The 15,318-nt window shown below is 37.5% G+C and overlaps 1 protein-coding gene across 1 annotated transcript in view; it reads right to left on the bottom strand.

The window, feature by feature from the left end:
* LOC124751648 (protein sneaky) overlaps window positions 1-15,318 on the bottom strand; it is a 265,977-nt gene that overhangs the window by 169,576 nt on the left and 81,083 nt on the right. The window contains exon 5 of the mRNA XM_047248990.1: window positions 8,753-8,879. Within this exon, the coding sequence (XP_047104946.1) occupies window positions 8,753-8,879 (127 nt within the window). The remainder of the gene's footprint in view (window positions 1-8,752; window positions 8,880-15,318) is intronic.

Below are 15,318 nucleotides of genomic sequence, written 5' to 3'. Positions count from 1 at the left end.
TGCGCGCGAAACATACTCAAATGGAAACGTGTATGATGGTAGGAACAACCGCAGAAATTCGTGGAATAATAACAATAATTATCACCCATATCAAAATGGTAACTACAAGCAAAATGAAAATTACAGACAGTACAACAACAACAACAATAGGAGACGTGAGAATAACCGGTACAACCCGGGCTACTTTGACAGGAACATGACATATAACAGACATAATTACCACCAAAACAATACCAATCCCAACAATCACCGACAGAATATGTGGAACACACAAAATTCACGCATGACAAATCATAACCCTCCACGGAATCCGCCCCCGTTCCCCAGTCCAGTTATGCACTCCCCGCCACGAAGTAGCAATAACAATTGCGGCGCGCCATCAGCTGACGCGTGGGCGCCAACCGGCCGGAATGTAAACATAGTGGAGCTGGTCAATGAACCAGGCCAAACAGCACACGACGGAAAACAGTCGACGACCGAGCTAAGCGCTCGTGCTTCGATCGTGAGGTGTTGTAAGAGCGCAACGGCTGAGACGGTTTGTTTCCTCAGGTACGGCGACAAAATGACAGCAGAACAGGAATTAACAAACCTATCAGGTTGATGACCTTATTCTTTTGCGTTCACATCCCAAGTCTACAAAGTTAAAACAACTGAACAGAAAATGGCAGCTATTATATTCAGGTCCTTTCAGAATAGCAAGCATACCTCACCCAGGTTGTTACTCCCTAGAATACCCGTTATCTCACAAACCGAGGGGGCTGCATCCCCACAGACATTTGAAACCCTTTGTGCACTAAAACAACATAATATAAAGTTGAACATGAGCAAGTTGCTGTGAAAACGAGATCATAAATATTTGTATTGAATACACGAACATTAAGTTATACAGCCTAAGAACACAAACATTCATTTATGGAAATTATATACTGCAGTTACACTTGCACACATAATTATGAAGAGAAAGTAAACCCAGGTGAGTACACTTACTGAATGAGAAAAGATATTCATATAGGAATGAGGTCTACGCAGGTTACATTGGTTGTTAATTGTAAATTATAAGGTGAATCAACAACTAGTTAGTTATTTCAAGGCACTATAATGAGAGGAAATAATAGCTATTGACATCAGTAATGACATAGGTATGTAGCAGAATGAATGAGGATGTAAGAATGAATGATCAGTATGAATGAGTTAATATTTAAGTTAATATAAGAAGATAAGTTACTGTGAAGTAGTTGATGGAGACAGATTATTTGAGGAAAATATTATTGGAGTTTTATGAGAATGGAAGTGCCAAATGGCCCCATGTATGTGATATATTAATGTTTGATGAGGAATATGTTTAATGTATAAGGATATATATATTATGATGAATATGTAAGGAATGAGTGAGAATGTTTTGGTAATATTGTGCTACATAGAGAAGTGAATAAACAGTCAACATCTTTAAGATTATACAAGAATTTCAGTTTGAAAGAAAACATTTGTGATGAGTTAGAACACGTGAGTACAAGAGGTTAAAAGTGAATCTATTTACAGTGCCCTTGAAAATGAACGAATGTAAGAAAAGCAGAGTGAACATAATGGTGATTACAGCTGTTGAAAGAAGTGTAATAAGAATGTAACTTGGAAACACATTCGCTTTAATTTATGGCAGAAGTGTAACTTGGTAACCTTTTGTTAAGCCACTGTGTGGAAGAAGACATTTATAGTTTGTGTTCAAACAGGAGAATGATATTTTAAGAAACTTAAGTTGAAATATAATTTTTACACAGCCCTCGTGTGAATACATTGGATTAAAAAAAAAAATACGAAAGTGAAATTTAGTGCCATATTAGCCTTTATTATAATTACATATGACAGAAAACCCTGAGGAAGCAAAAGATAGGAGAGTTATTAAGGCTGTTTTGCGACTCGTACAACACCTCCACTTAAGCGAACAGATGACAAAATTACATCTATGTTGAAGACAACATTTGACTTTTCAGGCTACGCAAGGTAAGTGCAAAGGAGCAGTGACCACCCGTGCAACCGACGTCGAGCAACAGACAGTGAGAAAGAGACATTTTACTGTCAATTATAGTAATATGTTCTTTATTTATGATTTATAGATAGAAATGATGTATATACACACAACATACATAATGTTTAACCTTCATTAAAGTAGAAGAAAGTTCATGATTGAACTCTTGAGAGGAAATCTGATATGTTATCATATAATACACATTATGAGAGAGAGAATCTCTGAGATACATTTTCCATTTGTATAGACGGTATCCACAAGAAGTGGAGATATTGAGGATGTACTGAGCAGATATGTGATTCACTCATGCAAGGATTTGTTAAGGTATAATACACTAAGTCATATGAACAGTCAGAACACAAACAGAGAATCTGTCATGATGTTACACTACACAGACGTGACGTAAGGACACTTACATTTACCCATGATTTGGTAAATTGTAAGCACCTCCTTTCACACACCCCTTGAAGGTGATGCAAACGTTATAATGTATTATGTTCTTTTTTTAATGTATTAGCTGTAGGATTAGGTAGTTGTTAGGTAGTGAATAGTTTCTTCCATTCTATCTTTCTCCATTATCCTACCACCTCCTGCAGCTGGGTATTGTTTGTTTATGGAATGTAAGAATATATTGTGTGACAGTAAACTTTCAGGTATGAATAAAAAGACATGAAGAAAATTGAGTATGGCATTACAAGCCTGGTCAACCACTAGCCAAGATATGGAATAAAAAAAAAAGAGAAATAATAAATGAAGGAAAGCCCGTGCTTTAAACATTAAGTCTTATATCCCTTGGCATGTCAAAACCTTAATAAAGAAAATCAAAATGACCATAAACCCCAATAAAAGAAAGCCAATGGGACTTAGTATAATTTTTTTTAGTGTAAATATTTCACGTGTATATTCTTGTAAATTTATATGTATTTATATACGTGTTAAAACTTTGCATATTGTCAACATATTTTGAAACGTGACCACGAAATGTAAGCTTTCATAATTAACTATGTAAACATGCTGGGACACCGTGAACTTTGTTAAAATGTAAATGTGGCAAAAAGTGTTGCAAACTGTGTTAAACAGTGAACGTTATAAACGACGAATTTTGTGTTGTTTGTGAAACTTATGGTGCATAAACCAAATAACTGTTTGTAAATCGATATAAACTGCAATTTACTTCGACGATAATGAGGATTTCCACACTGCAAATGAACGTTTGTTGGCAAGTGTAAACAATGTGGTGAAACACCTACCTTTGCGAACATCGACGCCGCTGTTCCTGGCCGGCCTTCAGATGCTTGGAGACAATAAACTCAGCACCTGTCGTAGGCGATATGCCCCGGGAACAATAGTCATGAAAACGCACAAGGACCTGGAGTGTTGTGTCGTAACAGAAGACATGGACGTTGCTTCAGATCACGAACACGCTCAATCTTATGGTGTCACTGAACTTAACACGCCATTTATGCTGGAATAACAATTTGTAATGAACACTATGTGAAAGTGAATACTGCGCAAGACTGTCATAACACAGCGATTTTGAAACTGCCGCACGCGAAATTCAGTGATGCTATTGCGCATGCGCAAAGACTACGTGCTGGCAGAGATGCATTGGGAAACCAACGCTGGAAGCCAACGATTGCTGGAAGCGCACAACATTAACTGCGCTGGTGAGCAGCTTGCTCAAACACACACTATGTAAACATATATATATATATATATATATATTAATTGTCTAAAAAGGATCAAAACTGTAACAAGTATATGTAGTATATAGATTTAGAAACCAAGTATTGACAAAGATAATCTTCTAAGTATGCATGTGGCGTTTCCTGGGGAAATATGTATAATAGACATTTAGGTATATCTATTCTATTGTTTGCTAGCCTGCCACGCTAAATGTTTTAGCGTGACAGTCAAGGGGGCGATGTAGCGGGACTTTGAATTTCGCCGCGCTACACTCGTTCCCTCAGATAAAAATATCCCGTCGCAGCGGAATGAGCGCTCGACGGCAGAGAGAAAATACTAAAATTGTTAACTCTTTTTTGTTTTTTTTTTATTCCGTTTCAATTGTCTCTGGATAGCGGTAGCTTAAGGCAGGCGTGATCGGATGCTGACGTAAAAACTTAATGGCTAATCTAGATCTGATTGTAATGTGTAGACATTGTGGAAGTTATTAAGAAATTCGGTGGATGGAAGTAGCAAAGTGAATTAAATTGCATACAGTATCAAGATGATTTTAATTGGTATAAATTAGTGATCCCTGGCCTATTACAAGATTTCGGAGCAGATTTTTTCACGCTGAAATGAAGGAGATTTTTGAAGACGTGGACGCCGCCCGAAAGAAGATAAGTTAATCTGGTAAAGGATGATCTCTCGTCTACGCCACTTCCCCCTGTCAGTTACATTCTGTTATTCTCTGTTTCTTTTCAATAACTTTTGTAGTGAAAATTGGTTTAACTTTTGCTCAAAAACGCCACAAGGACCATCCCAACAATAGCTTTTCCGAATAACGAAGTCCGATAGCTTTTCCGTAATACAAAGTCCGATCTGCATTTCTTTCATTCTTTCCCTTTTTCACGGTCTCTCTTCGCCATTTATTTTTTTTATTAACCAATACATACTACAAACAGCATAGTGAACGCATTATTGTGGCCAAGATAGACACAAAGCCCATGCCTACTACAGTAGTACAAGTTTATATGCCAACTAGCTCTGCAGATGATGAAGAAATAGATGAAATGTATGACGAGATAAAAGAAATTATTCAGGTAGTGAAGGGAGACGAAAATTTAATAGTCATGGGTGACTGGAATTCGTCAGTAGGAAAAGGGAGAGAAGGAAACATAGTAGGTGAATATGGATTGGGGGGAAGAAAAGAAAGAGGAAGCCATCTTGTAGAATTTTGCACAGAGCATAACTTAATCATAGCTAACACTTGGTTCAAGAATCATAAAAGAAGGTTGTATACCTGGAAGAATCCTGGAGATACTAGTAGGTATCAGATATATTATATAATGGTAAGACAGAGATTTAGGAACCACGTTTTAAATTGTAAGACATTTCCAGGGGCAGATGTGGATTCTGACCACAATCTATTGGTTATGAACTGCAGATTGAAACTGAAGAAACTGCAAAAAGGTGGGAATTTAAGGAGATGGGACCTGGATTAACTGAAAGAACCAGAGGTTGTGGAGAGTTTCAGGGAGAGCATAAGGGAACAATTGACAGGAATGGGAGAAAGAAATACAGTAGAAGAAGAATGGGTAGCTCTGAGAGATGAAGTAGTGAAGGCAGCAGATGATCAAGTAGGTAAAAAGGCGAGGGCTAATAGAAATCCTTGGGTAACAGAAGAAATATTGAATTTAGTTGATGAAAGGAGAAAATATAAAAATGCAGTAAATGAAGCAGGCAAAAAGGAATACAAACGTCTCAAAAATGAGATCGACAGGAAGTGCAAAATGGCTAAGCAGGGATGGCTAGAGGACAAATGTAAGGATGTAGAGCCTTGTCTCACTAGGGGTAAGATAGATACTGCCTACAGGAAAATTAAAGAGACCTTTGGAGAGAAGAGAACCACTTGTACGAATATCAAGAGCTCAGATGGCAACCCAGTTCTAAGCAAAAAAGGGAAGGCAGAAAGGTGGAAGGAGTATATAGGGGGTTTATACAAGGGTGATGTACTTGAGGACAATATTATGGAAATGGAAGAGGATGTAGATGAAGACGAAATGGGAGATAAGATACTGCGTGAAGAGTTTGACAGAGCACTGAAAGACCTGAGTCGAAACAAGGCCCCGGGTGTAGACAACGTTCCATTAGAACTACTGACGGCCTTGGGAGAGCCAGTCATGACAAAACTCTACCATCTGGTGAGCAAGATGTATGAGACAGGTGAAATACCCTCAGACTTCATGAAGAATATAATAATTCCAATCCCAAAGAAAGCAGGTGTTGACAGATGTGAAAATCCCGAACTATCAGTTTAATAAGTCACAGCTGCAAAATACTAACGCGAATTCTTTACAGACGAATGGAAAAACTGGTAGAAATGGACCTCGGGGAAGATCAGTTTGGATTCCGTAGAAATGTTGGAACACGTGAGGCCATACTAACCTTACGACTTATCTTAGAAGAAAGATTAAGAAAAGGCAAACCTACGTTTCTAGCATTTGTAGACTTAGAGAAAGCTTTTGACAATGTTAACTGGAATACTCTCTTTCAAATTCTGAAGGTGGCAGGTATAAAATACAGGGAGCGAAAGGCTATTTACAATTTGTACAGAAATCAGATGGCAGTTATAAGAGTCGAGGGGCATGAAAGGGAAGCAGTGGTTGGGAAAGGAGTGAGACATGGTTGTAGCCTCTCCCCGATGTTATTCAATCTGTATATTGGGCAAGCAGTAAAGGAAACAAAAGAAAAATTCGGAGTAGGTATTCAAATTCATGGAGAAGAAGTAAAAACTTTGAGGTTCGCCGATGACATTGTAATTCTGTCAGAGACAGCAAAGGACTTGGAACAGCAGTTGAACGGAATGGACAGTGTCTTGAAAGGAGTATATAAGATGAACATCAACAAAAGCAAAACGAGGATAATGGAATGTAGTTAAATTAAATCGAGTGATGCTGAGGGAATTAGATTAGGAAATGAGACACTTAAAGTAGTAAAGGAGTTTTGCTATTTAGGGAGTAAAATAACTGATGATGGTCGAAGTAGAGAGGATATAAAATGTAGACTGGCAATGGCAAAGAAATCGTTTCTGAAGAAGAGAAATTTGTTAACATCGAATATAGATTTAAGTGTCAGGAAGTCGTTTCTGAAAGTATTTGTATGGAGTGTAGCCATGTATGGAAGTGAAACATGGACGATAACTAGTTTGGACAAGAAGAGAATAGAAGCTTTCGAAATGTGGTGCTACAGAAGAATGCTGAAGATTAGGTGGGTAGATCACGTAACTAATGAGGAGGTATTGATTAGGATTGGGGAGAAGAGAAGTTTGTGGCACAGTTTGACTAGAAGAAGGGATCGGTTGGTAGGACATGTTTTGAGGCATCAAGGGCTCACAAATTTAGCATTGGAGGGCAGCATGGAGGGTAAAAATCGTAGAGGGAGACCAAGAGATGAATACACTAAGCAGATTCAGAAGGATGTAGGTTGCAGTAGGTACTGGGAGATGAAGAAGCTTGAACAGGATAGAGTAGCATGGAGAGCTGCATCAAACCACTCTCAGGACTGAAGACCACAACAACAACAACAACTGGAGAAGCAGGGATGTGGCTTGCCTCCTATTTAAAGGACCGGAAACAGAAAGTCATGGTAAACGACGCTAATGGGGAACCAGTGTTCTCTTCTTGGGGCACAATAAACTGTGGAGTCCCACAGGGCTCTATTCTGGGTCCTCTACTTTTCCTTATTTTCATAAAAGGCCTTCCAATGTGTACAAGGGCTAAGATAAAATTTACTTTGTTTGCCAATGACACGACAATTCTGGTAGACAATTCAACAAATACTAATCTTGAAATCACTGTAAATGAAATTTTTCAGGAAACCTTTAACTGGTTTACCTCTAATGGATTAGCACAAAATTTTGAAAAATCTCACTTGATTCAATTCCATACAAGCCAAAATATTGAAGGGGAGATTAATGTTAAATACAATGATGGGAATTTAGCAAGAGTGGGGTCAACAAAGTTCCTGGGTCTACTTGTTAATAGCAATCTAAACTGGTCCTTACACATTCCTTACCTATATAAAAAACTAAGCTCAGCAATTTACGCTATTCATGCGAGTGCTTCCTCCAGTGACTTAAATACTTTGAAAGCTGCCTATTTTGGTTATTTTCATGCCCTGATGGCCTATGGAATTATATTCTGGGGAAACCAGACAAAGGCAGACAAAATCCTCATAGCCCAGAAAAGAGTCATTAGGATTCTGTGTGGTATCAATTACAGACAATCCTGCAGGAAACTCTTCCAAGAACTGAGAATACTCACAACAGTATTTCAGTACATTTTCTCCCTCATGTGTTTCTTGTGTAAAAACCATTCCCTTTTTGAAATGAACAGCATGTATCATAGCTATGATACTAGGGTAAAAAATGATCTACATCTTGAGCAAAAGAATCTAAGTATGGTGCAAAAAGGAGTACACTACTCTTGCATAAAAATATTTAATGCTCTTCCTCAGGCAATAAAAATGTCAGTTACTGATCCACATACTTTTAAAGATCAACTTAAACAGTATCTTCTAAGTAAAACCATTTACTCACTGGACGAATTTATATATGAGAATATGTGAATTGATTTTGATCTATTGTAAGTCTGTTCAATGTAATTTGTAACTAATTTACAAAAAACAATTCTTGTAAACATTTTTTCTGTGTAATATATTATTCATTGTGAAACCTATTATTATAAACAAATGTCTCAAATCTATGTAAATGACACGTTCTACATCCAAGCGATTTATCGCTAATGGATCTACAGAACATGAATGAAATAAATAAATAAAATAAATATGATGTGTGTTTTGTATTATGACATTAGTGGTAACCTGTGGCAGTACCTCCAGTGCTCACAGGCTCCCTTCTCTGCCATAATACATCACATATAAACTGTCATGCTTTGTAAATAAAGATGGTGTCTAGAAAAATGTTTGCATTTAAAAATACACAGGGAGGTTAGGAGTAAAACTGAAAGAGAAGCAAAATGAAGAGTGTATAGATTAATATACCTGTCTGTGTGTAGTGGATAAGTGCATGCCTGCTGATGAGAGACAGGATCTCATACATTAGCCTGTCCATCAGAACCAGCACACTCATGGCCAGCACTTCAAGCAGTAGCATGAATGTCCGGCGTACCTGTAACAGCAGTTTCTCTGGTGCTAATGGTTTTCAGCAAGCTGAATCAAACATGAGTATACAAAAATAACATACACAGCTCATCTCACAATGATCACTATACTGAAAACAAAAGTAAATGTTTTATCCTTTTTCCAGCCACTTCCATCAAAACAGAATCTTTCTGCCTCTTCTCAGATGCAACAAAACAAAAAATTAAGAATATTTAAAAATCAGCACTTAATAGAAGCAGACAACTGCACCAGGAATTTCTCAAAGGAAGCAGTAGGTTAAAAATTCAGAAAAGGTTGTACCAACACAGACTCACTGAAAACGTATATGGGCTACTGTTTTGTAGAACATTGGAAGCAATCGAAGTACTCTCCATTTAATATCAAGCTAAAAAGCATAAACTTGAACACTAGAAGAATGAGGTGAACCAGATGTTATAGTAGTACTGTTTATTACAACTTTTACTTGCTGCTGAAGTTTAGAAGGCTAGAGAAAACTGAGTTAAGAATAGTCATATAGCTATAGCTGACTTGGGATTTATTACTGTACTGTTATTACTGTCTGCTCAAATGCTTGGTGTTTTCCTTGATGGCAATGGCATCTTCCAGCAAGATAATTGTCTGTGACATAAGGCCAAAATTATGCTACAGTGGTTCAAGGAGTATGCCAATGAACTCATTTTCATGTCATAGCCATCAAACTTACCTCATCTGGACCCAACATAATACATCTGGGACAGTACCATGTGCCATTTCCATGGTTAGAAACCACCAGCCTGTAATTTATGGCACTTGGGTGATTTATGCATAGACGTCTGGAAACCTACCAGGGACATGTTGAATCCATGTTATGTAGAATCACTGCTGTCTTGCATTTCAAAGGTGGAGCATCAAACTGTCAAAGGAGGCCTACGTAGTTAAAATGTTGTCAATCATCAGTGAAACTGTATCATACTCAAAAAGTCCAATGATTTAATATTGCCTATCAGGTACTTAACATACAACATTAACAGTAAGATTCCCAAACACACTCCTTGGAGCATGCCTGAAATTTCTTTAACAAAATAAGATGCAGCATCCTCCCTACCTAGCAATCATCTATTTATTTATTTATTTAACAACAAAAACAATCAATTATTGACAAAACTATATAATTGGATAGATAAAAAATCTACTCACCAAGCAGCAGCAGATCACACACGTAAAATACTGTAGTAGTTGGCAAGCTTTTGGAGCCAGTGGCTCCTTCCCCAGACACAATGGTTGAAGGGGAAAGAAGAAGGATGAAGGAAAAAGACTGGAGTGGTCTAGGATAAGGGGTAAATTTTGGGATAGTCACTCAGAATCGCGGGTCGGGGGACACTTACCATATGGGATGAGAAGGAAAGACTGAATGTTGGGGACAGTATAGGATGAGATTTGAAAACCTGAGAGCCTAAGGGTGGAAGTCAGGGTAATATGCAAACAGATATTACTACTAAAACATCGAGTACAAGTTAATAAGAGTGAAAAGCTAAGTGCATTGCATGAATCTGAGGTGTAAGAGGGGCGGTGAAAAATAGATGGGAAAGACAATGAAATATGCAGAGAACTAAAACGGAGTGAAGCAAAGAGTAGTTACAGTAAAGAAATGCTGAGACAGAGGAAATTAAGATAAATTAAGGCCAGATGGGCGGCGAGAACCAAGGATATGTTGCAGTGCTAGTTCCCAGCTGCGGAGATCTGAGAAACTGGTGTCTGGAGGAAGAATCTAAATAGCTCATGTGGTGAAACAGGCACCAAAGTCATGAATGTCATGTTGTAGAGCATGCTCTGCCACAGGATATTGCAATTTGCCAGTACACGCCTTCTGCCTATGCCCACTCACCTAGTTGATAATTTGGCGATAGTCATGCAGATGTAGAAGGCCAAATAGTGTTTACATCATGATAGCTGGTATATGACGTGTTGCTTTGCAGTTGTTCTCCCTTTGATTTATGTTTTTTGCCAGTTACAGGGCTATTATAGGTGACTTTTGTCTGAAATTTTGCCCACCACACTTAGAATAGCTTTCCATCACCCTCCCAATCTCTGCAATATTCTTGTCAGACCCTATGCTCCGTCTGCACCCATCTCCCTACCCCATGGGTTCTACCCATGTGACCATCCCCATTGCAAGACTTGCCCTATGCACCAACCTACCACCAATACAACATGTCCTTGGTTCTCGCCACCCACCTGGCATTAATTTACATTTATTTCTTACATCTCAGCATTTCTTCACTGTAACTACTCTTTGCATCTGTCCATTTTAGTTTTCTACATCTTTCATTGTCTTTCCCGTCTGTTTGTCACCGCCCTCCTCACACCTCTGATACATGCAATGCACTTAACTTTTCACTCTTACGTTTCAGTAGTAATCTCTGTCTTGCATATTACCCCGTCTTCCACCTTTAAGCTTCAGGTTTTCAAATCTCATCTGATGCAGTCATGAACAATCAGTCTTTCCTTCTCATCCTATATGGTAGGTCTTCCATGACCCATGGTTCTGGGTGACTCTCCTAAAATCTATCCCTTTTTCTAGACCTCCCCTGTCCTTTTCCTTCACCCTTCTTCTTTCCCCTTTAACCCTTCTGCCTGAAAAGCAGCCACTGGCTCCAAAAGCTTGCCAATTACAACAGTCTTTATGTGCATGTTCTGCCACCACTAAGTGAATAGATGTTTCTATCTATCCAATTATATATTTATTTATTTTTTTATGTAGTGCCTGTATTCTCACATTCGTGGTATTGGACTTGACAAAGTACAAAACAGTATAAAATATTATATATTTACATCATGGACAAAACCTTATTATTTGTATCAACACATCTTTACAACAAAAACATTATTCTCCTTAATTAGAATATAAAATTATTACTTTTTTTTCAATTTATTAGTGTCCTTGAAGTACATCATCAAAATGACATATGACTTGTCATACAGATAAAATAAAAGGTAGTGAAGCATTTTGATTGATTTTACTAAAACTATTAAATACCAGTACTTTACTTAAATAGGCATAATAGTATATGGCACAAAAGTTAGGTGTATAAGGAGATACATGCATTGATAAAAGAAGTTTAGTTTTATATAGGAGTGGTTTGATAATGATAAATTTTTGTTTATAGAGTTATGAAGCAGACCTACAGATTTGAGCAAATTTCCAGGTATTGATTAATGCTGTAGAAGCTGTTGTTTATTAGTAGATCTTTATAGTTCTTTTTTAAATTTGTTAATGTTTGACATTTTTTTAAGTTATGTGGCGATGGCCTGTAAAGAATTCTTGGTTTGTGAACAGCTGTCCTGATATATCGATCTTCTGCACACATCTCCATGATAGTCATCATTGTTCCTTGATTGATATTTGTGGATCTCATAATTCAAAGCTGAAACTTGGTGGTTTTTAATGAAGCAGATACTTTCACATGTAAAAATAGATGGTAAGGTCATGATTTTTAATTTCTTAAAGATACCTCTACATGATGCTCTGTAAGCAACATCACTTATTAACCTTACAGCTTTCTTTTGAAGCTTAAAAGGCTGTTTTTTAGAAGTGGTATTTCTCCAGAATAATATACCATTCCACAGTAGACTGTGCATGTATGTGTAATAAGCACTTAACACTGTTTCAGTATTTCAGCAATCTTTAAGCTTTACATGTTTTTCCCTTCTCAGATGCTCATCCACCCATAATCCTAAAAATTTCTATATGATTCTTTGGCTGAATTTGGCTATCTGATAATGTGAATTTTACATTGGTCCTATTTTTGTTCCTTGTATGGTTGAAGTTCATCCATACATTTTTCTTGTCATTGACAACTACACAGTTATCTTTAAGCTATTTTTCTGCCACTTACGCTGTTTTGTCGATTTTTTGCTGCATCTCATAATCATTCTTCCATTTTATAATGAAGCTGGTATCATCAGCAAATAATATAGTATCAACTGTTGAAAACTGTTGTGATAGGTCACTAATAAAAACCAAGAATAATGATAGTCCCTATACTGAGCCCTGAGGCACCCCATAATTGACTATTTTATATTCAGAATGATACATATTTCCATCTAGAGAAATTTGCTCTCTTTGTTTCCTGTCAGTTAAATATGACTTGAACCACTTTTAGGAAACACCATGGATACCATAATTGTATAATTTTAACAGTAGTTGATTATTATTTATACGATCAAACGCTTTGGAAAAGTCTAAAAAGAACCCACAGATCAGTTCCTTGTCCTCAATAGCTTTGTAAACAAGTTTTAGGAAATTGAAGAGGACTGTTTTTGTAGATTTGCCTTTTCTGAAATCATTCTGTGCATTTACTAGAATTTTATTTTTGTTTAGGAAGTCTAGCAATCTGCCATAAACTGTTCTTTAAATTATTTTAGAAAATACAGGTAGTAATAATAGGGGTCTGAAAATTTTAATGTCAAACTTGTCATCAATTTTATAAACTGGTATTACTGTTATTTGGAAAGACACCAGTTACAATGGAGTCATTGATTATGTCCACAAGTTGAGAGATAACATTATGGCTACTATACTTAATAATTTTGTCAGGGACACCATCAAATCTGCTGCTCATTTTATTCTTTAGCTTACTTATATTCGTTTGTACTTCTTTGGGTGTTACGGGATATAGATACGCTGTCCTTTCATTTATTGGAGTTATCACCTAGTAGTCTTTGGACTGCATTTAGTTGTGATCAGATTTTGGGCTATGTTAATATAATGGTCATTAAATTTATTAGCTATTAGAAGTGGATCATTGACAATTTCATTTTTGTGTTTTATGGTGATTTTATAACTAGAATTTTCATGTTTGCCTGTATGATTATTAACAAATTTCAAAAGATATCCCTTACAATATGGGGGTAATAATTGTAACATGCTGTAAAGTACCAGAATAGGATGACACTTGATGGCAGCAGCGATTCAGACCATTTTGGTGAATCTGATACTACATTACGAAATTTACGCGAAGTCACGTAGGTGAATGAGCATACATTGTAACGCTACTGGTGTAGTGTATTTATGAAATTGAGTCATCTGGCGACATTCTTTGACTAGTTGTGACTACGTATAATTAATTTATCTTGACATCTCATCACTAACTGAAAATACGTCGAAACCAATATCAATAAAAGTATAGTCTATTATTCACAAAATTAGTACTTAGAAAACTGATAGTAATTATCATTCACCTAATTGTAATGATGCAGGATTCATGTCAGTAGCAAGAGCAAATCTGTATTTACAGAATTATAAACGAAAGTAATTCGAATATTATTCTAGAAACGTATTTCAAATAATTTCGACATGAAGATAGTTATTTCGGCTGTTAAATGTTTCTTAAGCATTGTAACAAATGGTACAACCAAATGTTACAACCAATTTTGTAAAGTACGTGAAAACTTTATTGTAAAATTTAATAAGTCTGATTGAAATACTGCATGATCTAACGTCGTGATGGTTAAAATGTAGCTTATATAATGACCAGCAGCAGCAGCCTTGAAGAGCACTATTGTTCCACATTTGGAAGAGTCAGTATTGTGTCAGTCTCTGTCTTTTTTTGATGCAGTACTAAACAAGTTTTTTTATCAACTAGACTGTTTCAGCTTCATCATTTAATTAATCACTTGATTAACTAGACAGGCAGCACCTGACATATGTGAAAGAATCCACGCAGTATTAAAAGTGGAGAAATTGCAATGAAGGAGAGCTACACACCTTACTCAAAGCTGCCGATAATTAAGAAGTTAAGCAGCTGAATTGTAGCAACGAAAGCTAGTTAGGCATTAATGCGAACTGGAGGAAATACACTCCTGGAAATTGAAATAAGAACACCGTGAATTCATTGTCCCAGGAAGGGGAAACTTTATTGACACATTCCTGGGGTCAGATACATCACATGATCACACTGACAGAACCACAGGCACATAGACACAGGCAACAGAGCATGCACAATGTCGGCACTAGTACAGTGTATATCCACCTTTCGCAGCAATGCAGGCTGCTATTCTCCCATGGAGACGATCGTAGAGATGCTGGATGTAGTCCTGTGGAACGGCTTGCCATGCCATTTCCACCTGGCGCCTCAGTTGGACCAGCGTTCGTGCTGGACGTGCAGGCCGCGTGAGACGACGCTTCATCCAGTCCCAAACATGCTCTATGGGGGACAGATCCGGAGATCTTGCTGGCCAGGGTAGTTGACTTACACCTTCTAGAGCACGTTGGGTGGCACGGGATACATGCGGACGTGCATTGTCCTGTTGGAACAGCAAGTTCCCTTGCCGGTCTAGGAATGGTAGAACGATGGGTTCGATGACGGTTTGGATGTACCGTGCACTATTCAGTGTCCCCTCGACGATCACCAGTGGTGTACGGCCAGTGTAGGAGATCGCTCCCCACACCATGATGCCGGGTGTTG

The sequence above is a fragment of the Schistocerca piceifrons genome, chromosome 1 (genome assembly GCF_021461385.2).
Source record: "Schistocerca piceifrons isolate TAMUIC-IGC-003096 chromosome 1, iqSchPice1.1, whole genome shotgun sequence".
NCBI lineage: Eukaryota > Metazoa > Arthropoda > Insecta > Orthoptera > Acrididae > Schistocerca > Schistocerca piceifrons.
The sequence above is the reverse complement of the archived record's forward strand: the minus strand, read 5'-3'. Positions and strand labels throughout refer to the sequence as shown.